This window comes from Maylandia zebra, linkage group LG20 (genome assembly GCF_041146795.1).
Source record: "Maylandia zebra isolate NMK-2024a linkage group LG20, Mzebra_GT3a, whole genome shotgun sequence".
Taxonomy (NCBI): domain Eukaryota; kingdom Metazoa; phylum Chordata; class Actinopteri; order Cichliformes; family Cichlidae; genus Maylandia; species Maylandia zebra.
The window spans coordinates 6342390-6364497 of record NC_135186.1 but is presented as its reverse complement, the minus strand read 5'-3'; the positions used below and the strand labels follow the sequence as shown (position 1 = coordinate 6364497).

The following is a 22108-nucleotide window of genomic DNA, read 5'->3' as shown; positions in this document are numbered from 1 at the left end:
CTTCAATGGACTAATCATTTGATTCAGGTGTGTTGACCCAGGGTGATATGTAAAACCTGCAGGACACCGGCCCTTGAGGCCTGGAGTTGGACACCCCTGTCATAAGGGGTCATCTAATTACTGGGGTTTTCTTTGGATTAGTAAAGAGTCTTTACCTTATACAATATAAAGCACCTTCAGGCTGCTGTTGTTATGATTTTGTGCTATATAAATAGAATGGATTGGCAGCACTCTGTAACCTTACATGGTCTGCCACTTCCTGTAGTTCCTAAATTCTTCAACACCAGTTACAGTTAGTGGTAGAATATCTAGGAGGCAGTCAATTGAAACTGACTTCTTGCAATGGTGGTAGCTATCACAGTACCACACTTGAATTCTGTGAGCTTTTTTAGAACAGCATTCTTCATTCACAAAGGCTTTTAAATGCAGACTACATGGCTAGGTGCTTGATTTTATGCACCAGTGGCAAAGAAAGTGAAACCTCTTCAACTGAAGGATTAAGAGATCCAGACCAATGCTTTTGATCATATACTAGTGGCCAAAAGTATTATATTAATGCTATATTCTACATGCTTATAAAACAGAATGGGATAGCTGAGAATCCGGCTTACAGAGAAAATAACATTAGTGATTAATTTATACATAAACATCCCATCATAAGTTATGTAGTCAGTACAAGCAGCAACAAATATAGCCCTAATTATAGGGCTGTGCGATATGACCAAAATCTCATATCCCAATATAAGAATTCTATCATCCGATAACGATATAAATCACAAAAATGTAACATTTTCTGTAAATTCTGTGAATCTCGGGCAGCTCGTCATGCGGGAAGTGTTTCCAGCTGGGCGTCATGTACCTGGAATCGAGTGTTTTAACCAATGCATGAAACCATACATTTTTAGACATAAGTTGTAAAGGCCGCCGTTTTCTCTGTGAGTATTTATTACACGGCGTGCTGCGGGGAAAAGCCTGTTCTAATGTTTGAGTCTAAGGTTTATTTTTTAGCACCTGGCGGCTCTTTTTTACTTCTCATCCCTAAATAATCTGCTCTTTCACGTGATTCAGTTTATTTTGAAAAGTCTCAACAGGATATTGAGCTTTATTGTGAAAAGTTTATGTGGAACATAAACAAGCGAACACGCAATGTTGTTACCGTCGTTGTTGCTAACCACGGGCCTGTTCTTCGTACCGCGCTAAGTGAGTTAGCTGGATGAGATTGTTGACGATTTCGCGTGATCCTGGATCGTTCGGTTCCCCGAAGCCCATCCGGGACTTGCTGTCATAGCAACAGAGCCGTAAGCGTAAACCTGCTGGGGAGCAGGTTTACTTTATGTAAACAGGATTAGATCGCGGCCACGCAGGTATGTCCGCGTCATTCATACGAAAGCAACAGCGATATTCCACCACTGTTTCACCATAAATAAATAACATCAATGTAACTAAAGATAATGCAGCACTTGATCCTTTTATTGATTTCACACAGATACATACAGGTCATTCCCTAAAAAAGGGAAATGTACTATTAACATTCTATTACATGTATGTGATTATTACAGATGTAATTCATATTTCAGAGTAGTAATTGTAAATTACTTCGTGTAATCAAGATGAGAGACCACGGCTATAAAAGCGAAGGTGGATTTGGGAAGCCTGTCGCAGCCATGTCCTGTCCGTTTACGCGAGCAACCCACTGCGGAAGGTGCAAGATTGATAAGGAGAGTCCTCAGAATTCAGCGTATATTGCGGGACAGACAGGATCCTTTAGCTCAGCGCGACAGTGTGCTCATAGAGAGATATCGATTTTCCCGTGAGGGTATTATTCACTTAACCAACTTGTTGACGAGGGGGTGCAGGACCACCACCTGTCTTTTTTTTGCTCTGCCCTTTTCTTGGTTGCTGTTATGAACAAACAAACAGATTATTCCAGGGTCTCTTTCCAAGAGACGACAAGCAATATAAGTGATAAATATTACCATTCTGTAGAATATTCTTATATTTCACTTTTACTTGTTCCCATGTTCTAGTGGGTCCTGTTGTGGCTCTAATGTGAAAGGGGATATAATATAACATATTATAATATAATATAATGTAATATAATATTGGATAATATGGTGTGATATGATAAATCTACCCTACCGCCTACTGGTGTTGGCCAGAGGGGCCGATGGCGCAATATGGCAGCCTGGCTTCTGTCAGTCTGCCCCAGGGCAGCTGTGGCTACAACCGTAGCTGCCTCCACCAGTGTGTGAATGTGAGAGTGACTGAATAGTGGCATTGTAAAGCGCTTTGGGTGCCTTGAAAAGCGCTATATAAATCCACTCCATTATTATTGTTATTATTGAATTACTTACGAGTTTAATTTGTCAGCAACTTTCTGCCAGCCCTCTCTCCTTGCTTTTGCAGCCTTTGCAGTGTTCCCTTGCGTTTTAATTAAACTCTGAAACCCCTGAAATCCCTCACTCAAGAGTTCTTGCTCTGCTGCCGAAAAATACCGAGCGCGCTCCTTCGACATTTTCGCCGACCAATCAAAGGGTTGCCGATCAATGTTTCTACTATCGATGCGTAGCCCCTGTTGGGCCACCCAGTGATCTCACATTACTTCATCCAGCTATACTAATCGTCAACAACAGGTGTGTTCGGGGAACCGGAATAGCGAGCTCAGAGTTAGCGCGATGATTTGGTCTTGGATGTTTCATTTGATCTTGGATGTAGTAAGCGACGTACGAAGCACAGGGCCCACAACGCATAAAAACAGGCGCTTGTCCGTCTGTAGTGTGGTTATATAAAACATAAGAGAAAGAGAGAACTTAAAGAAATTAATATAGCCACTACAGTGACCATCAAAGCGATGAAAAAATATTGCCCTAAACAGCTTATTTTGCGACACCACGAAACAAACGATAGCGTAAAATGAAACGATAGACGTTTTTATATTGTTATCCGATATATCGTTATATCGAACAGCTCTACCTAATTATGCTGAATTACTGATCATAGAGCAAACCCCTCCATCAATAAGCCAAATATTGAAAAATACCTACAATTTCACAGATGTGGCTACAAAATCAGTTTTAAATCTTGGTAAATATGACTGGTTAATACACTTTTTATTGTTTAAGCAACTTTTTAGAACTTTTCCTGCAGGCTTTAGATATCACCTTGGGTCAACACACCTGAATCAAATGACTAGTTCATCACCAGGCCTCTGGAGAACTTCAAGACATGTTGAGCAGGTAATTTAGCCATTTAAATCAGCTGTGTTGGATCAAGGACACATTTAAATCCTGCAGGACACAGGCTCCTGAGGCCTGGAGTCCCCCTGCTTTAGACTAACAACCTAGCCAACAAGTGTTTGATGTTCAAACCAAAGTGAACTCTAGTTTTAAGATTTTGGCTCAAAAACATTTGAACTGCTGCTGCAGGCCAAGATATTTTATTATGAATTTGAAATCTTTATATTGTTCTGATAATTAACTCTGTAAAGTCTAAACCATGAAATATTTTCAAGAAAATTATAATTTTTTTAAACTGAAATTTACTGCTCACAGTTAATCTTACAAACAAAACATTTAAGGGGGTTAGTCTTAATAAAACATCACACTGATGATAGAGAAGTCTCAAAAACTCATGGATTAAATATGATCCACTCGCCACTATTTACACCTATTTTTTCCCCAAACTGTTTTAGATTATGTTAGATTTCAAAAACACAATGTCTTACAAAATAAATCAGGATTTATTTCTCTGAATCTATTAGTTGCTTCTTCTTTATTACTTCTACAAAATAAGGCTGGCAGTAAGTGTCACTAAATAAAAAGTAAGTGCTGTGAGATGGCCGCATCCACAGTATCCAAAAGCATCAACTTATCTGTTATTCTTCCAGTATCAAATTAGTTTTCTCTAGGTTTAGTTCTCCAGTGGTGCACGTTTCTGCATCCTTTCCCCAGAAAATCCACCGAAATCCTTTTGATACATAATGTTAAAACACAGCAGTCTCCAAAATAAACAGATACAATAAGAGAAGAGGAAATCAATTGCTTTTAGCTCCTAGATTTCCTTCCGGTATTATTTTTTTTTCCAGCCTTTCATTTTGCCTCTTCCCTCCCAAGGAGGTCCAAAGCTGCAGACTGAATTCAGGAGGTTCATCTAGGCCACACATGCACACAGCTCAACTCTCAACATCTATCTCCCCCCCACCTCTCATATTCTTTCCTCTTCTCCTCCCCCTGTCTCTCAGTCCCACATCACTGAACAGTACACAGCCAATTAACGTTAGCACATGCATGATTTAGCTTCTCCTCTCTCTCTGTGGCTTCAAACAGAGCATGTACATTCAGCTTCTCCACACACACACACACACACGCACACAGCTGACCTCCCACCCCACCACCACTACGCCGAGGTATCGACCACTTCGATCCACGGTGTGAATTAAGGTGCTGGTCAGGTCCAAGTCAGGCTAATCGGGGGGGGGGCCCTCTCTTTGTGTCTTTGCAGACTATAGGCCTCCACTCAAGCCCAAGGATTTTGTTTGAATTATTTAAACCTTCTTCCCCCTAATTCATTTTTCAATGGCTCCAAAATCCCCGCAGCCGGGAGAAACTCTCCGCTCCCCCAACCCCACCTCAACCGTACCCCCATAAACAAAACGAGCAGAGTTTTTAAGAGCTCATTGAAAAGTTTGGCTCCTCAGTTTTGTGTAAAAGTGGCGGATCGCCTCTAACATTAACCTTGTGACGAGTTTGAGCTTGTATTAAAAATATGGCATAAGGACAGGGTTCAGTGATCAGCTGCAATTATACACTTTCCCCATCTGAGCATGTCCTTCGATCTCAGCACAACCAAGCACTTGACAAATTGTTGTTATCAAACTGGAGTTGCTGAAGTGGCCGTGGCAACGCTGCTTCCTAACCACAGCAGCAGCAGCAGCAGGAGTGAAACATATCTAAAGCTTCCTCTGATTGTGTCTGCGAGATACAGAGAGAAGCAGTTCTAATAAAGCATAACAGATGCATGGAAGGCCTTGCATCTGAGGGAGAGTACCTACATATACTTATTATTCATTACTCCCTGTACCACATTATTACTTGGCAGAATCAATATCGTAGGAGCCACAGAAAACAGAGAAAGCAGCATTAGGCATTCAGCACAGCCGGTTATGGAGTTACAAATTGCTTTTAACCGCAGACACTGTGTGTGTGACAAAGAAGCAGAGCAAGTGAGCACTTAAGCACAAGTGTGTTCACACATGTGGCACGAGTGCTACTAAACACGTCAAAAGTCGCCACGTACTTGCAAAGCCTGCTGAAACCCACTCGACATTTTCGCCGTGCGCCGCCCAGCTTTCTTTTTTTTAAGTCGCACAATAAGGTTGAGAAAATACTTACTTTTCCAGGGTCGTCTTTGGAGCGAGGCACTTTGAGAAAACACTTGTTCAAGGACAAGTTGTGTCGTATAGAATTCTGCAGAGGGAAAGAAAAAAAGGAAGAAAAGAAGAGAAAAAGAAGAGAATATTATGAAGTAGTAACAAAGTGGCATCACTTTTACACGTTTTCTTTAAATAAGCAAACTGTAATATGCTGACTATATTACAGTTACTTTCTGAATCTGCTTTCATTCTACAGTAAGGACTGGAGAATATGAGAAAAGTCTGAATTGTGTGATAACATTAATAGTAATGACGGTTACACATTTGCTCCACAGTTCCTATTATTTTTCTTTCTTTTTCTTTTACATATACCCACACGAAGACGCATCAATATGCACAGATAGATAAACAGAGAAATAAAACGTATGCTTTTTAAACATGCTCTTATTGAACAAGGATAAATGTCTGCTGCGTTATGCAGCATCTTTAGTGAAATATCTGCTGTATGTTGGCTTTGCATTAAGGATGAAACACCATTTATCAGCCAGCTTTATTCATTAGTGTCCACTGCAACAGAAGCTTTTATCTTTTTCCAGCCTTTGTCAAGACTGTTGGAAACCAATGCAAAACCATTATGGGACCTTGCCATGTCCTTCATCTCCTTCCAAAGTACAAGTTTTTCTTCACTCAGATTAGAATCTGGTCTTACTATCTTTAGCTTGGGTTTCACTCGGCTCTGGCTCCAGAACCTCGGTCTCGACATTAGCGAAGGCCTTCAAAAGGAGTCCTCTGCTTTCTACTCCGTACCGTGTCGAATAAAAACAGACACTACGGGTCACGGTTAGACAAGAGTGAAATGCGGGTGCAGATGCAGACGACTCCATTGATTAAAGCCGAAGCGTACCAGACGCTCCTGAAACTGATGATTGAAAACAGGAGGCTGGAGCGCATTTCAGTGAAGATAGGGAGCGAGACAGAGGGATGCTAGGGCAATGATTCGCCATGACCGTGAGGTGGGTGATAATGTCAGTGGTTGTGCGTTTGATGTGCTACAGGGTTGGATTTGTTTTTTTGAATATGTCAAGAGGCTGTGTTCAGAGTAAAACTGGAGGGAGGAGGAGGAGTTTAAGCTGGGCTTAATGAAAACTCACATTTTTGTACACGTTCGGTTTTAGCCATAAAGACGAGAAGATCATATTTCTTAAATTTATAACAATCCCTATTGTTTATGTGTGTATTTGTGTGTGTGTGTTGTGAGGGTAGGAAAAGGAAAAGAAAGAGAGAGAGTGAGAGTGAGAGAAACGGGGGGGGGGCACAACAGCTTATGCTAACCTGACATGAACCTGTTCTCCCTGCAGGCTCCCGTTCTCCACTCATCTGCTGCTGCTAATTAATACCACTGGGGAGGAGGAGGAGAGAAGACAGAGGGATGGGAGGAATTTCTCGTCTCCTTCTCTCGGGTTCGTACTGCTCAGCAGCAGCTTTGTTTCTCTTACAGAAAAAGAAAAACACCTTCTCTCTCTCTCTCTCTCTCGCTTTCTGTCTCCAGTATACCATTACAGCCTAGTCCACCTCTGCCTCCCCTCGATCTCTGCTGAAGAAGAAATGCTCGAGCAGGTTTTGGCTTCTCTGCTTAGCGGGTCACTGGCTGCTTGTGGCCGTCCATCAAGGAAATATGTGGCAGTCGGGAGATGAAAAAAGGCAAGGAGGACTGCCACCAGCTACCACACTACGGTAACCATCTGTTCCAAAAACTTTCCTGCAGTTGGTGGCGGTAGATCATTAACACAGAGTCCCGTCACTTCAGGAGCTAGCCCATCTAACTTTGCTAACCTCTACCTGTTATTTGTTTATTCACACACTATATTTTATGACTCAAGCAATTTTTGGAACATCTGTGCACTACTTGCTATGTCTGCACAACCCCATCTATTTCAGACTTTGTACACTCTGGCAAATTTCACTTTTGGGGCATGTGTGTCCGTTGCTGGGCCCGCATGGTTGCACTGTGGCTTTTAAAGCCTTTGTACAGCCCTGGATTTGTTCCTGTCATTTAGCTAACTAAAAAAATCTTCCAGTGTGGAATAATGATAAGTCGGCCCCTTTCAGTAAATGGAGAATTTACTGTAATATTTTTCAGATGGTTTGGAGCACGGGAGTTTTCTTCCATGTGCGCGTTATGATCCACATATCAACAAAAACAGCCCGTAGCCCAAACCAATCAGCATGCGAGGATACAGTTGGATTAGGATAGAATAGATAGAATAAAATGAGCCAAATGCTGAATTTAAAGACTGACATGTACAGTGCTGTTTGAAGCTTGCAAACTTGCACTATACTGTATTGCTTAATTAATTTCATGCCCTTCTTTCTTTTGTGTCTGTGCTGATTGTATGTGAGAGAAGGGTGAAAGGAAAGGAGCGAGAGTGGTGATCCTCTAAGCTTTGCTTATTTTCTAGAGTGCCCAGTAATTACAGATGAGCAAAATATATTTTTTAACTGAATTAAAAATTTTGTGTATAAAACTAGACTACATGACCTTCTAAGCGGTGATACAAAACCAACGTGGTGCTTATGGCGTAATCTTAACTTCTGTATGCTGTCAGCACTCACGGTGATGAGACATTTGCTTAGCGGCATTAAACAAAATATATTTGAGGTTAAATGGTAAAGGTAACAACCAGCAGGTCAGTATTTAATCTTTATATGATTCAAACTATCATTTGGATATGGACATTATATTAAAGTTATATTACATTATATAATAGTTCATATTCAGTGTTAGGTAATGTTGGTGGCTATGGCTCAGGTGGTAGAGTGAGCAGATTGAGCTCCAGCCTTAGCTGAACTTTGCTGAGCTAACTAGCCTTTGGTGCAGCACTCCTCCTCCTCAGTGGGCTCCCCCACCAGTCTTGTTGAGCTGTGCTTGACTTGCAGGTGTGCTTCTACATATTTGATGTAAAGCCGCAGCTGACAAACATTCATTATCGGCCAAGGATACATCTTCATTTCTCTTACACTTGTGTCTCAGTGGAACAATGTCACAAGTTAAGAATGAATACTGAACACTAGTACAAATGCACCTGTGCATGCTGTTGGGAGGTAGAAACAAAAGAAACATAGGAAATATGGTGCAACAGTTACAAATAGCTAATATGAAAAAGTAACAGTTTTTGAGGCTGATTGGACAACAAAGTAACCAGAGTACTCTAATGAGCTCATTTGTAATGCATTTCCCTCCACATTGCTCAGATACCGTGTACATGTATATATTGGTTATTTTCAGCATATAACACAAATATGGTCTAAGACAGAGCTACTGGAAGAACAATGGTATGCTTCACAAAGCAAAAAGCAATGCATTATATAGGAGGTTAAACACACAAGTACAAGAATGCCAGCACTGTAACAAAGCAACAATGTCTGAGAGGTGATATGAGCATAATAGGAAAGGTCTGTGCAGCAGTAGTGATAAAAAAAATGCTATGTGAATTTATATATGCACTTTCCTTGCTGTGGTCACAAAGACGGGAAAAGCGCTATATTAATAAAGCCTATTTAAAAATATTTAAACATCTTTACAGACACCCTCTTTAGTTTTAAGATTAGGCTTAAAAATGTTGTTTTTTATAGTTTGAGCCAGATCAGGTGACCCTGAACCCTCCCTTAGTTACGCTGGAGTAAGCCTAGGCTGCTGAGGTCTTCCCATGTTGCTCTTAGCAAAGTTTCTTCTTCACTCACCTTTTTTCACACTCTATGCATTTAACCATGAGTTATTATTAATCTCTGTTTCCCTTCCACAGTGTCTCTTTTGTCCTGTCTCCCTCTCACCCCTAACCTGTCACGGCAGATGGCTGAGCTCGTTAGGGAGAAAACTTTGGTGCGTCGACGTCCGCGAGCTCTTCCAGGAATGGTGATGATGCTTTCCAGGAAAAGTCGAGAGGCACTGAGTTAGTATGTGTTGATCGCAAACGTAATCAGCTCCAGAGCAGGTAAGGTATTCAGCAGAAGTTACCGTGGCGATGCAACAAGGTAAATGAACCACCTTTCCAACATCGAAAACCCAAACTTACCTCATCAAACCCCTAGCAAGGTTCGTCCTGGTTCGTTTAACTTCAAGTGAATGAATTCCCCTAACTTTTATTTACTTCTCAATATGTTTTACTCTTTACTTTCTTCATTTTATCAGCCTTTTCATCACTGTATGGTAATTTTTCTTTATCGAATAGTATGAAGATTTCATTTCAAACATTTAATAGGCTGTTATGAACTCCATGCACACACGCACACGCACGCACACACACACACACACACACACACACACACACACACACACACACACACACGCACTCTCTCTTAGCCACCCACACGTATGCAAAAGGGCGAATGATACATAAAACAAATTCTGCTTCTTTTCCCTGACGGGATCCTGGATAAAAGAAAGAATAACAAAAAAAATCTAAATATGATTTCACCACATAGCTTGCTACAAGGACATAAAGATGCTGTGTGTGTTTGTGCGTCTCTTCCTCGGTGTAACAACACACAGAGGAAAACCGTCCTTCATTCTGTGCCTGCTTGTTTGTGTGTCATTTGTGAATACATAGTACATGTGAAAGCCTGCTTTCATAAATGCTAAAGAAATAAAAAGTAATCTTTCACTGAATAATCATTAGCAATAGATGAACTGATTAGCAGTGCTGTGAAGTAAGATAATGAGAGTCACTGCTGTATCTTCCTCCCACACATTCCTTGCCCTGCCTGATTAATTAGCTTTTTTTTGACCAGGCTGAGGCCATGCCATTCCCGCCCAGTAGCTGAAGGATCACAGAGCGTGCGAGTGTGTGCCTGCGTGTTTGTGTGAAATGCAGGCGCTGAATAAGACTACTGGTTGAGTCCCATACCTTTGGCATGAACAAAATTATATACACAACATCGACAACCTCCATTTCAACGGAAGAAAAAAAAATGTCTGTAAACACAGTAAATCAGTGTTTGCTCTCTCCATAAGCAGCAGTCCAGACCAACTAAAGGCATAATAAGTATGTCTGTGGATGCATGTTTTCCATAACTTACCAGTTACTGTGAGTATATTATAATGCACAATTCTGCCATCCAAACTACACGAGAGTTACTTAATAATTATCTAATTACTACAGAGCCCTGAAGTCGCTTGGAGAGTACAGGCTACAGTTTTGATTAAGTTGAATGCACAAGATGCAATATGGCTCCACGATTTAGTTACTTGTCCACACAATATATGCATATAGAGAGAGACTAGCCTTTCTCCCTGAATTATGAAGAAGTCAGCAGGCGCCCGGGCTTTATAACTCATTACTTAAAAGTTAAAAATCCTCTTTCCATCCACAGTAATCTGCTCCAGACTAATTTTAATCAATGCAAGCAGATCACAGTGCAAGACAAACAATACTGATCTCTATTGGTTTTGGTTAAACCTTCCAAACACGCCAGACTGGCATTGTGTCTACACCTGAATGCATGCAAAGCATCTGCCTTCACACAGGTGCTCACAATCAGCATGTAATGCGTTTCATGTTGTGATGGAGAAAGCTTTGTGAGGTGTTTCTAAAGCTGTGAGGAAATTCGGAGAAAAAAATCCGATAGAACGAGACAGAGCACGGAAAGTTTGTTCAGCTGGCCGACATTATTGTCCAATATTAGCCATATAAGGATCGATCTATTAATCTACTGGTATCTGTGCAATAAACGAAAATTCAAAGAGCAAAGAAGGGACGGGAGAAACACCCTCCACTCCAATTATATGAGTGTTGCATAGTCCAGCAGAGGGCAATTTCCTTTTTGGTAACAGAAAAGTCAAGTAGAATGTATAAGAGAAGATAAATAAAAAACACATAACATGTTAGGGAAATCCATACATGCTTCAATTGTCTGTTTAGAAAACAAAATGATTGGCCGATATATCGAACAATAGGCCAATTTCTTTAAATCAGCAAATGTCATTATCAGCATTAAAAATCATATATCAATTGATCTCTGGAACTAGATATTTAGAATAAGATGATAGGAAATTTTGAAAGAAATGTTAAAATGAAATGTACACACATATTATTAAAGAAAATGTGTCTTGTTTTTCTCGCCTTCTGGAAATAACTAATTAAAAATATCAGTAATTTGCTACACAAACCAATTACAGACTTTTCTTAACGACGCTTACTGACTCCACATTAAACAAAAAAAAACAAAAAACAAAAAAAAGCCTCTAAAAAGATTTTTACTAGCAGGTTTTTGTTGCTGCTTCCAGGATCACCTGTCATCACTGGAAGAGTCAGTCCAAACCAGCGTTTGGGGAGTGTTTAAAAATGACAGACTTTCTTTCTTTTGATTCCTTTACTGCAAAGACTAACAATTCCCATGGAAAAATTTATGAGGTTGCGCTTCTTAAAGTACAGAGGTGATGAAACTTGACTGGAATATTTTTTTTGTCTACAGTAAATATGCTAACCCAAAAGTGTGCCTCAGTGTCTTTATTTTATTGTTCATATAGTGCTTCCTGGCAATTCTGCCGGTCCAGATTTACAGGCGCTGTACAGTGAAAAGCCACCCCTCATTTCTTTATATTTTACTAGGAAAATGGGAAACTAATGTAGCAAAACATGTGCAAGCATACATAGATATACAATATATAAGGCAACTGAGTTTGTACAACTCTAACGAGCATGAAAATCAGTATTTGATATTTGACCATATTTTTTCTTCAACTCGGATCTCACAGGCAAACGTTTTTCAAGAAAATAGAATAGTCAGGGAGATAAATGAAGTAGACACTGGGAGGCGTGCACACTGACAAAGATTTAAGCCAAAAATTTCCCATTTTAAGTCCATTTCTTGTATAATTTGGCATACCTCAGCCTGTTCTCCCTGATTCCCTTCCTTTAGAACGGCTTCTTGACAGCCATCCTTCCACTGAGACCATTTCTTTAATTTGGTTTCTATGAACAGTAGATAGATCAGCTGAAGTTCCAGATGGATTTCTCAGGTCTTTGCTGTATTTTTTTCCCAATTTTGTAAGGGCATGACTTTCAGATAGTGTCGATCTGCTCGGACAGGCTTTTTTTTTTAGACCTACTACTTCTTCTTCTTTTCTTCACTTTCCTCAATTTTTTTAACGACGCACTGCACACCATGCTCAGATATGCCAACTTTTTAGACAGCACCTCTTCGGAAATCATTTGCTGGCGCAAAAATACTATTTTATGTCTGTAAAACTGTGTTATCTATTTCATATATTCAGCTAAAGAAATTGGAACAGATCATGTATTTTCGCAACAGGCTTCTAGCAACAAAGTGTCTAATGATACAATTTAAAAGTTGCCTGTTATGAAAGCATAAAGAAATCTCCTCAGACCATTGCATAATACTCTATACTGATTATTTTGTTGGCTGTTTGACGTCATGTGGCTACATCCATGTTTTAAATGCAGTTTACGGCTTTCACACTATTATTAGATAATGACAGAGACTTGTGGATGTTTGCATGTGCACAGTATATAATGTTGTAATTACTGTTTATGTGTACATGTGGTTAATGGATGTTGCCGCTGCCTAATGTAGGCTGCAGCATCCTGGACTTGACGAGGGTAGTTATATAAGGCGGGCTTGACAGGCATGGATGACTTTTTGACAAAATGCAATGTGATATAATGTGATGTGTGACAAAAAGTCAGGTTTTGGAAACATGCTTTCGGGTGGAGAAAGGAGAGGGATATAAGGCTGTGCATGTGTGTGGATCAGCCGTAGAAAGAGATAAATGATCAAAGAAAGATGCTTAACAGGATAAAAAGCCTGTCTGCATGTGTGGGTGTGTGACTAGATATGGTAAAGTGCAAGGTAAAAGCCCCAGAAGATATTCTGGCCATAGGCGGGAAGCTTCCTGCTTTTGTGAATGTGTGTTTGTGTAGACATGCCAGAGAAGCAGGTCACATAGAGAAGAGCGAAGTTACATAAGTGGTAGGTTTGGAAGATTTGGGTCAGGCCAGCAGAGTTAAATGCAAAGTGGTAACATTAGATGGCATTTGCTCAACAGAATTGAACGCTCCTGAGAAGAGATGTTTCATAAAGGTGGAAACAAAACTTTTTAATATTTTCCTGCTCCCCAGGTTTCCTGCTGTAACAATCTTTTTCATTTTATGCACAGACACTGAGGTGAGTTATAGCTGAAGCATTAATGTGCACACTAAACTAAATGATTCCCCATCAGGTCTGCAGTTTGGGGAGGGTTTGATTACAGTCACTAAAAGTTTACAAGACGACATTTAAAAAATGGATGAAATCCAGCATACTGAGACACTGAGGCCTGGGGAAAAACTGTAGATCTTTACATTTTTGGTTGAAAATACATTCATTAATGTGCTTCAGCAGGCTGTAGTACAAAGCCTGGGAAAGCTCTAATAAGCAAGGTATAAGTCCCACAGAAACCTCTGCTCATCTGTTGTTGTCTGCTGGGAGGCTGAGGTCAAAGGCCAAAGGGCCAAGGGTATTTGCTGGCCAGGGTTTTAACCTATGGCGGGAGCTTAGTCGGTCTGATGTGCACACACAAATGCAATCCCACACAACAGTATTCACGAGAGTCACTCCCATGCCCTTCACAATGAATGCATTGTTGTGTCGGAGAGGTACAGAGGCACAATCAGAACCACAGCTAGAGAAAGAGTGAAAAAGGAAAGAAGCCAGAGCAGGAGAGGATATTGGGAGAAAATAAAGAAAAGAAGAGATTTTTATTAACTTTCAGCTGAACACATACAGTGAGGGGGTAAAATGTAAGTTTTGAAAGTAAGGCACAGGAGTAGAAGCTGGGAGGAGGGAGAGAGCAAGAGGCACAAAGAAAGAAAGAGCTGAAGTCGGCTGGATGAGGGAGTGTAGGGTACAAGCGCACACGGACAGGTGTCTTAGATGTGAAAGTCTCCTGGGTTCTGAGTATCATTGAGACACCTTATTATATCCTGATGGTGACGGAGTGACAGCCGCTCGGTGAGTATGCAGGGCTGAATGCAAGTCACTACTTCAAACTCCATCTGATACATATTCATTTCATTTGATGGACTCTTTCCCCACCCTCTTCACTCCCTCACTCAAGTACTTCACACAAGTCATCTATAAGATGAGAGGTATGCGCGGCTGTGCAGCGTCTGCTTGTACACAAGTGTGTGCGCCTGAGTGGGTGTGTGCATTTCAACGTTTGTTGGTTCGTTCGTCTGGATGTAAGCGCGCGCGTGTGTGTGTGTGGGTGTACCTGTGCACGTGAGCAGATATGCATGCACCTGTTCATCTGCGTTAATGTGTCTACACGTGTGTGTGTGTTTCCAGAATGTAGCATAACCTGCTTGCTTGTGTGTGATGGAAAGAGAAGGAGAGGGCCTAAGTGAGTCTGCATACTTGTGACTCACACACACATACACACACACAAAAAAAAAACAACAACATCACAGACAAGGTGGAAGCAGGGTTTCTGCCGTCTCTGGGGATCTAGCAAGCTGCTCCAAAACAATAAAAATATTCAAAAACGCAGTTCATCATCCCAACCAGCAGGCCCAGCTTTGCCACATCATTTTGTCTAGAGTCATTTTAGACACAGACTGCTTGGATGCCCTTAGCAAGTTGCAGGTTATACTAATCTAGTGTTGCATTTCCAGAGGCTCACATCAGTCTGGTTTAATTATTGCATCAAGACATGCACTTCATCTGCCGCTGATGCAGCTGACTGACTGCAGCAAACCCAACACAGTCACCCCTACTCAAACAACATGGATCTGCACCACTAACTTGACAAAAGGCTTAATTCTCGGATGCTTTCTGTCATATTCCAGTTCAGCTATTGCTGATGTAAACCTGCTCCTGCTGCACACTGAAAGCTTACGATTGTGTGCAAGCTGTGGCAAAAATGCAATAAATTCTTACCATAGCATGTTAGAAATATATTTGCTTGAAAAAACGATTTCACTTTGCTGCTTTAGCCCTCCAATGGACTGGCAACCTGTCCAGGAAGTACCCTGCCTCTCACCTTGTGATAGCTAAGATGGGGTCCAGCCCCCATAAACCTGAATTAGGTAGGCAGTACAAAAATGGATAGACGGCTCTGTCTGTTCTTCCGATGCTGTAGCATCAAAGATGCACGAAAGCCTAAATAAACAGAGAATATGAATAAAAGATTTGGTCAGGGATTCACTTGGTGCAAAACTTCACGAATCAGGGAATTTTACCAACTTGGAATCGGATCTGAGCTGGAACAAGTTATCAGATCCCATATCTGCTGGTTGGATTCTTTTTTTATTGTGGAGGAGCCTCAGGAAATATAATGACTTTGCAATTGACTAGCAGAACCTCATTAGTACTGTCACTCTCCAAAAAGTTCAATCAGAAAAATGTCTATGTCTATGGTATATGTATGTGTGTAAACCACATTTTCAGAAAAGGTTGACCTAAGAGCTTGAAATCAAGATCACCAGGATTCAATCTCATTTGAGATTTTTTAGTAGACGGCATATGTGGTATCAATTTAAAAAATCCTATGTTGCCTTGGTCTCAAGTTACCACATTCACAAACTTCGGTGTCCAGCGGAGAGATGACATTTACTCAGGTTATTTGTCTAATACTAAGATTTGTTCACTAATCTGAAACTTTTAAATGTGACAAATGTGCAAAAAGCTGAGAAATCAGGAAGGGAGCAAATACGTGTTTTTACTCTGTCATCAAAGCAGCACTTAATGGTCCTTTTTAGTCTTGTATTTGACCATTTTTCAAGTTAGACATGACTTGATCCTCGCTATCTAACCAGTTGAAAAGGAACACGCATGTTTATTAGTTCTTGAAACATTTTTTTCTTTCCTTGTCTTTGTTAAGCCGTTCTGCCACTTGACTGCCAAAGTGATCAGCTGAACACCTTAGAGACACATGACAGACACAGGTGCAAACAGCAGTGTGTCTCAGGTGTCCAGCCATGATCAGATCACACAAGACACATTTTAAAACCAAGTGTTTACAGGGTCTTTGATGAAGACTGTAGTGGGAATTGCAGAAGAATGAGCAGAAGACTAATGTATTCGATGCTTATCTGATGCCAAAACACCTTCTAATATTCACAGATAGGATTTTACAAAGCAGGTCGGTGATTATGGTGCTACTATTTTATCTTTTTTTCAAGAGATAAACAGCAGAAATACTCTACAACAGTAAGAGATCATCCCAGTTTTCCCAGCCTTTGTCCTTCCTGTGTCACATCAGCAGGATTTCTGCTCTCACAACTAATTTAGAAAGACAAAATTCTTTCAGGTGTAATTTTATTATAGTGTTTCAAAAATAACACAGAGACCAAAGTAGGTCGCAGTGGCAGACTTCCTGTTGCTGATTGTTTCAAGCAGAGGGCTGTGTGCGAAGTGACAGCTTCTGTCACCAGCTTTTCCGGGAGAGGAGGTGAGTGAACAGGGAAGGAGGAAGGAGGGGTAGGAGGACAGGCAGGAAGGAGTGCACTGGTTGTACTATGCATCCCAATGCCGTTTGACAGCCGCCCTTTTCTATCATGCTTACGTGAAGAAATGAAGGCTATTCTAGTCTGATTTCTAAACTTGTTAATTAGGTGGGTTGTGTTGAGCTGTTTGGGAGGTTGCGTGGTTCATGACTACTGAAACTGCAGTGGATTTCCTGTGGGTATAGATAATATCCACAACATCCATCTAAATTAGTTTTTTTCCCTCCTTTTTCTTTAGTTTTACAGATTTTTAATCACCAAAACGTGGTGCCTTTTCAAACAACATCCATCTAAATTACTTTTTTCCCCTTTTTTCTTCATTTTTTATAGACTTTTAATCACTCAGATATGAAGCCTTTTCACAAACTATATTAATCTGCTCAGACACCGTCCAGAACAGTGTAAAGGCCATGTTTCTGGTACTGTTCAGGCTTTCTGTGATTCACGTGTCAATATAACCAATGGCAGATTGGATTGCCTTGAGATGATAAAATAGAGATCAATGCCACGCGGTTATCAGCACTGTTGCTGTTTTATGATCTTTAACACAGTTATAAGCCTTGAACAAATATATTATGTGGTTGTTTATTGAGTTTAGAGCTTTAATAATGTAAGATTTTGTAAATAGGCACAACTCCTGTCAGACTGTTTAGCAAATACCGGCTGTAGTCTGCAAGTTCTTGTTTACTGATGCAAAGAGAAGCAGGAATCTAGTTTTTTTTATTCTTTTTCCGATTCAGTGTCACTCCCTTGTACATGAAAAATTATTTCTGGTTATATGTCAATGTGGCTGAAATGGACAGGACCAGATTTTAGCCAAGTTTTAGATAGACAACCTCACATTTGTGTCTAAAGTATTTTAGCATGCAGAGGAGTTCATGGTTAACTCAGTGGATGCAAGGCCACTCATCAATCATCACTCTTCCATCACTGTGCTTTACAGTTTGTATGACTGTCTGTATGACGTTAGTATGACGTGTGCGGATATGCTGTGGTTGTTTTTCTCCAAAAGATCTCCACCTTGGCCTCATCTGTCCAAAGGACATTGTTCCAAGAGTCTAGTGCTTTGCTCAGATGCAACTTTGCAAACCTACGTTGTGCTGCCATGTTCCTAAGACAGAAAAGACTTTCTCTTGGTAACAATTCCAAACAACTCATAACTGTTCAGCCTTTTTCTAAATGTACTGAAATGAACTTTAACATTTAACATGCTGAGGCCTTCAGAGTCAAAGATGTACTCTTGGGTTTTTAGGAATTTTTCTGAGCACTGCATCTGACCCTTGGGGTGAATTTTCTGGGACACCCACTCCTGGGAAGATTGTGGCATGCAGCTGAATGCTCCAGACCAGCAAACTGGCAAAAATGCAAATTTATACCAGTGATCACACTTGCTGATGATCAATTAATCACATGCATTTGATTAGCAGCACCTGGCTTCCATTTACCCTCTTAATTCATATGGAAGTAGAAAGAGAGTGCTGAGCTTTTCTACGGGCCTGCAAAGAATATTATGAAAATGTTTTTTTTTTCAGATTACTGTACTGAAATTTTTTTTTACGATTTTTAGTTTTTAAGAATGTTGTATTTTCATCTACATTAAAGTTAGGTAGCTTTTATTTTCTCCCTGAATACCTCAGCTAAAAAAATCTAAAAATAAAATTACTAAATCTGCTTAGGCTGACACCGCTGTCAATTTCATTTGAATGCCTTTTTATTAAAAAAAAAAAAAAAAGCACCACACATGTATTATTTGCTAAAAACTGTGCCTAAGCAGGGCTGCTTTAACTTTGGTAAATCAGAAAACCATCAGCCATTTGCTTTTTTTTCTAGGACACGCTTTGACGCAACCCAGGGTCTGATAAAGAACAGGCTCGTGTCAGACAGGAAACAAACCCCATAACTAGGGAAGAAGCTCATTCTGTGGTATAACTGTTGCATTCCAAAGTGCTAGGGAAACCGGCCTAAAGCCTATTATTAGCCATATGGAGAGTGCTGCAGGCCTGACTGGTTAGAGAGGGAAACACAGTGTTGGATGAGCGCCAAATGCTCGAGGAGATAGCAAGAGAAATTCCTGGCTTTTAATTAAGAATTTAATAGTGAGACTCATATTAGTGATTAGTATGTAATTAAAAGCTCTAGCAGTGTTTCGTACACAAGTATAATTAATAGCTGCATCTATGCATGTGTGCGAGTGTGGACACAGCTTAAAACGGAAAAAAAGCTAATTATCTTAGTCTGCCTTTCAATCAATAGCAGCAATTTATATTTAAATACAACTGTGGTGGAAGTTTATATATATTATGGCTTAAATCGTCTCATAAAAAGAACAGGGGCTAGGACTGCTTCACAGCTCACCATCAAAGCTGAACTGTCAAAGTCCAAGTTAAAGGAACATATTACACCAAAAATAAATAAATAAATAAATAATAATAGCTTTGCAAGCTCCTTTGACAACGATGACCTGGATGACTGAGAACTTTCACAGACACCAAAAATAAATAGTTTTTTTCCCCTACATCAGGGTGAGTTGCCCATCTAAAGAAAACCTTGGAAGCAATGTCTCTTTCCAAAAATCATGAACTGATTTCTTAAAATAAAATAATAATAATCATATTAATTTTTTTTCCCAACCAAATAACACCCAGATAGATAAACAGCACTACCAGGCAAAAAACACCTAAACTTAACTTTTCGAGTAAACTATCCCTTTAAAAGTGAACAATGAACTGTGGCCACAACTGCTTGTCATTAACTTTAACAGCCGACCTTTAACAGAAAGAGGAAGTTAACAGCATTTGTTGCATGACCGCCGTTTTGCTCCAAGCAGTGATGAGAGACCAGCCAGTTTAGTAGGGCAGTTCCCACGGCAACTTGCTCTAGTCGTGTTAAAAGTGAGTCTGTTAACACTAATTTAATTTATTGCAGTGCCCCACAGTGGTCAGCCCGTGCTTTTGTTCTACTTTGGTGTCAACGCAAAGAAGAAACTCATGCAATCGAACACCATTCAGGAGTTCAGTGGGATGATTCAAATAGTCTGTCCTCTTTTTTTTCCTCTTTACCAAATGGATCTGTCAGGATAATGAGGAGTTTAGGTGTATTTCTGTGACTTGAAAGTATGCAGCGTGTAAATGTATACACAACTGAAACACAAAACAAAATTCTCTGCATCGGCCAATGCACATTTATTTCATATTCTCATATATTTACAAGAGATTGAGGTGTTTGTTTTCGTGAAATGATACGGTTTTTCCAGTTTAGAGAGCTTAAAAAAACCCTTTTTAAGAGTATTTCATACAATAAAAAAACTGCTGCCTTTTTTCCCCTCTCCCTAGTAAAGGAAACGAGAGCCACTGTCAGCCTTTATTGTTTTTTTCTTGTAAGGTTAATGAACACAGCGCTCAAATTTCAGATAGTTACTGCACTGAAGCGCATGCATACCTATACTGAAGACTGAACACTACATGGTTTATTACGATAGCTTAACAACTACCTTTGCAATGCACTTCCCTGTGGCTTAAGCCACTTCATGCACGATCACTGCAAATTTCCCATAAGACATTACATTCTAACAACTTCCTTGAAGCGAAAGCCTCGGCCAGGAACTAAAGTAACACTCCAATGCTGCTTCTCTCATCAGTTAACCATGAGCGCAGAGCATGCGGGCCCATGCACTAACATTATGATGCAGTGCAGATGTGCACAGACACACATCTGTACAGCCGACTGGTTTTACGTGACACGCAAACTGAGAATAGTAAGGTACATGATTAAGGTAAGTAAGACACAGTTCTGTAGCTCTATGTCGCTTAGTAATGTGGGGGAGAAACACACAGCGGCTGTAGAAACATATCCAACCCTGTACACACGTACCACTACACCACTGGAGCTGTGCAGACACACTGACTGTACAGTGACAAAAATGGAGATGTGCTCATAAGACACAAACTTAGGTGCTTCAGTGCACCTACAGCAACAAAATGACTCCCTGCAGCCAATGACAACACTGGAGTTCCTCCACATACTTAAGTACTCTTGACATCGAGCATCGACCTTCACTGCGCTCAGCCGCAGATCTCCCTTGGAGCAGGCATGAAGGGACGGGACTCAGAATAATGGCCTGGTGCTGATTCATATCAGGTGATTGTCTATGACATACAATGTTCAGCCAAAGGCCACTGCGCCAGTGCTGCCCTTTACAACGTCACATTAGGCCTTGCTAATTTGCAGCCAATTAGCCTGGCTGCATGCGAGCTAGCCTGAGGCCACAGGGGTTGCAAGAGAGCAGGTGAGTAAGTGCAGACTGCCATTTGGTGAAGGTACAGGTCTAGGCGGCATTTCTTAAGCGGTGAGTAATAGGAAGACCTTCACATTTCAAAGATAATATAATGTTAAGATGAGGTCTGAGTAGGTCACATTTTTCTAGCATTATATTCAGAATACAAAATCATAGCGAATACAGAAATTTACTTAATAAATTCCATTAAAATAAACAAAAATATACAAAAGAAAAGAGGAAGGGCCTTTTCTGGTTCTTAGAGCAATCTTAATTTGCTTGTTAAGTCAGGACCGCTATCATCAAGAGCAGATTTCTATCTGAAGTAACTTATATTTGCCAGCGTTGACCTTCTCTGTCCTTCCTTGTGTATGTGCAGAAAGCTGGAAGAGGGGGTTAGAATCAGCACGCAGGACACAGCAGACATGCTATGTTAACAACAGATATGACATGGATTACAACGGATGGGGTGGGGGCGGGTTGCAAAGCAGCTTGCCAATCCAACAGGTGGCAAACTAAATATGCAAAATAGTGTGAGCTTTATCATACAGCCAACTGGATGTGCAGAAAGTTATCATCTGAGCTATCAGCCTGTGTGAACTGGCTTTAAGATTAGCTGGTCTGCCAGTATAGTGCCATGCTTCATGTCTGGAAACCATAGATAAAAGATAAACTACTTCGAATGCCATGAAGCTTTCACATGCAACAAACTGCCCCAGCGAACACAATGAAACATGTTCCAGTTTGATTTGCTCGATAAAGACCATAAACTATTAATCCACTATCAAAATGACTTATTATTTGACTAATCCTTTCAAGATTTAACACAAAGAGAGGAACTTCATTATCCACCGAGCTAGAAAACATTATTTTGTGGGAAAATATTGTGAGGAAAACAACCTCTGGCAACACAAATAAAGGCAGTGCAATTTAAAAATATTCAAACTGCATAAAATGAAA

The 22108-nt window shown here is 40.4% G+C and overlaps 1 protein-coding gene and 1 long non-coding RNA gene across 9 annotated transcripts in view; one reads left to right on the top strand and one right to left on the bottom strand.

Annotated features, from left to right (window-relative positions):
- LOC101476151 (forkhead box protein J3) overlaps positions 1-22108 on the bottom strand; it is an 86426-nt gene that overhangs the window by 48245 nt on the left and 16073 nt on the right. For all 8 annotated transcript variants that reach the window (XM_076878632.1, XM_076878633.1, XM_076878629.1 and 5 more), the window contains one exon: positions 5391-5465. In XM_076878632.1, coding sequence (XP_076734747.1) covers positions 5391-5465 — 75 coding nt within the window. The remainder of the gene's footprint in view (positions 1-5390; positions 5466-22108) is intronic.
- On the top strand, positions 886-11861 carry LOC106674625 (uncharacterized). The gene is made up of 3 exons (XR_001341574.4): positions 886-1364; positions 6730-6831; positions 6921-11861. It is a non-coding gene; the product is annotated as an uncharacterized LOC106674625 (long non-coding RNA).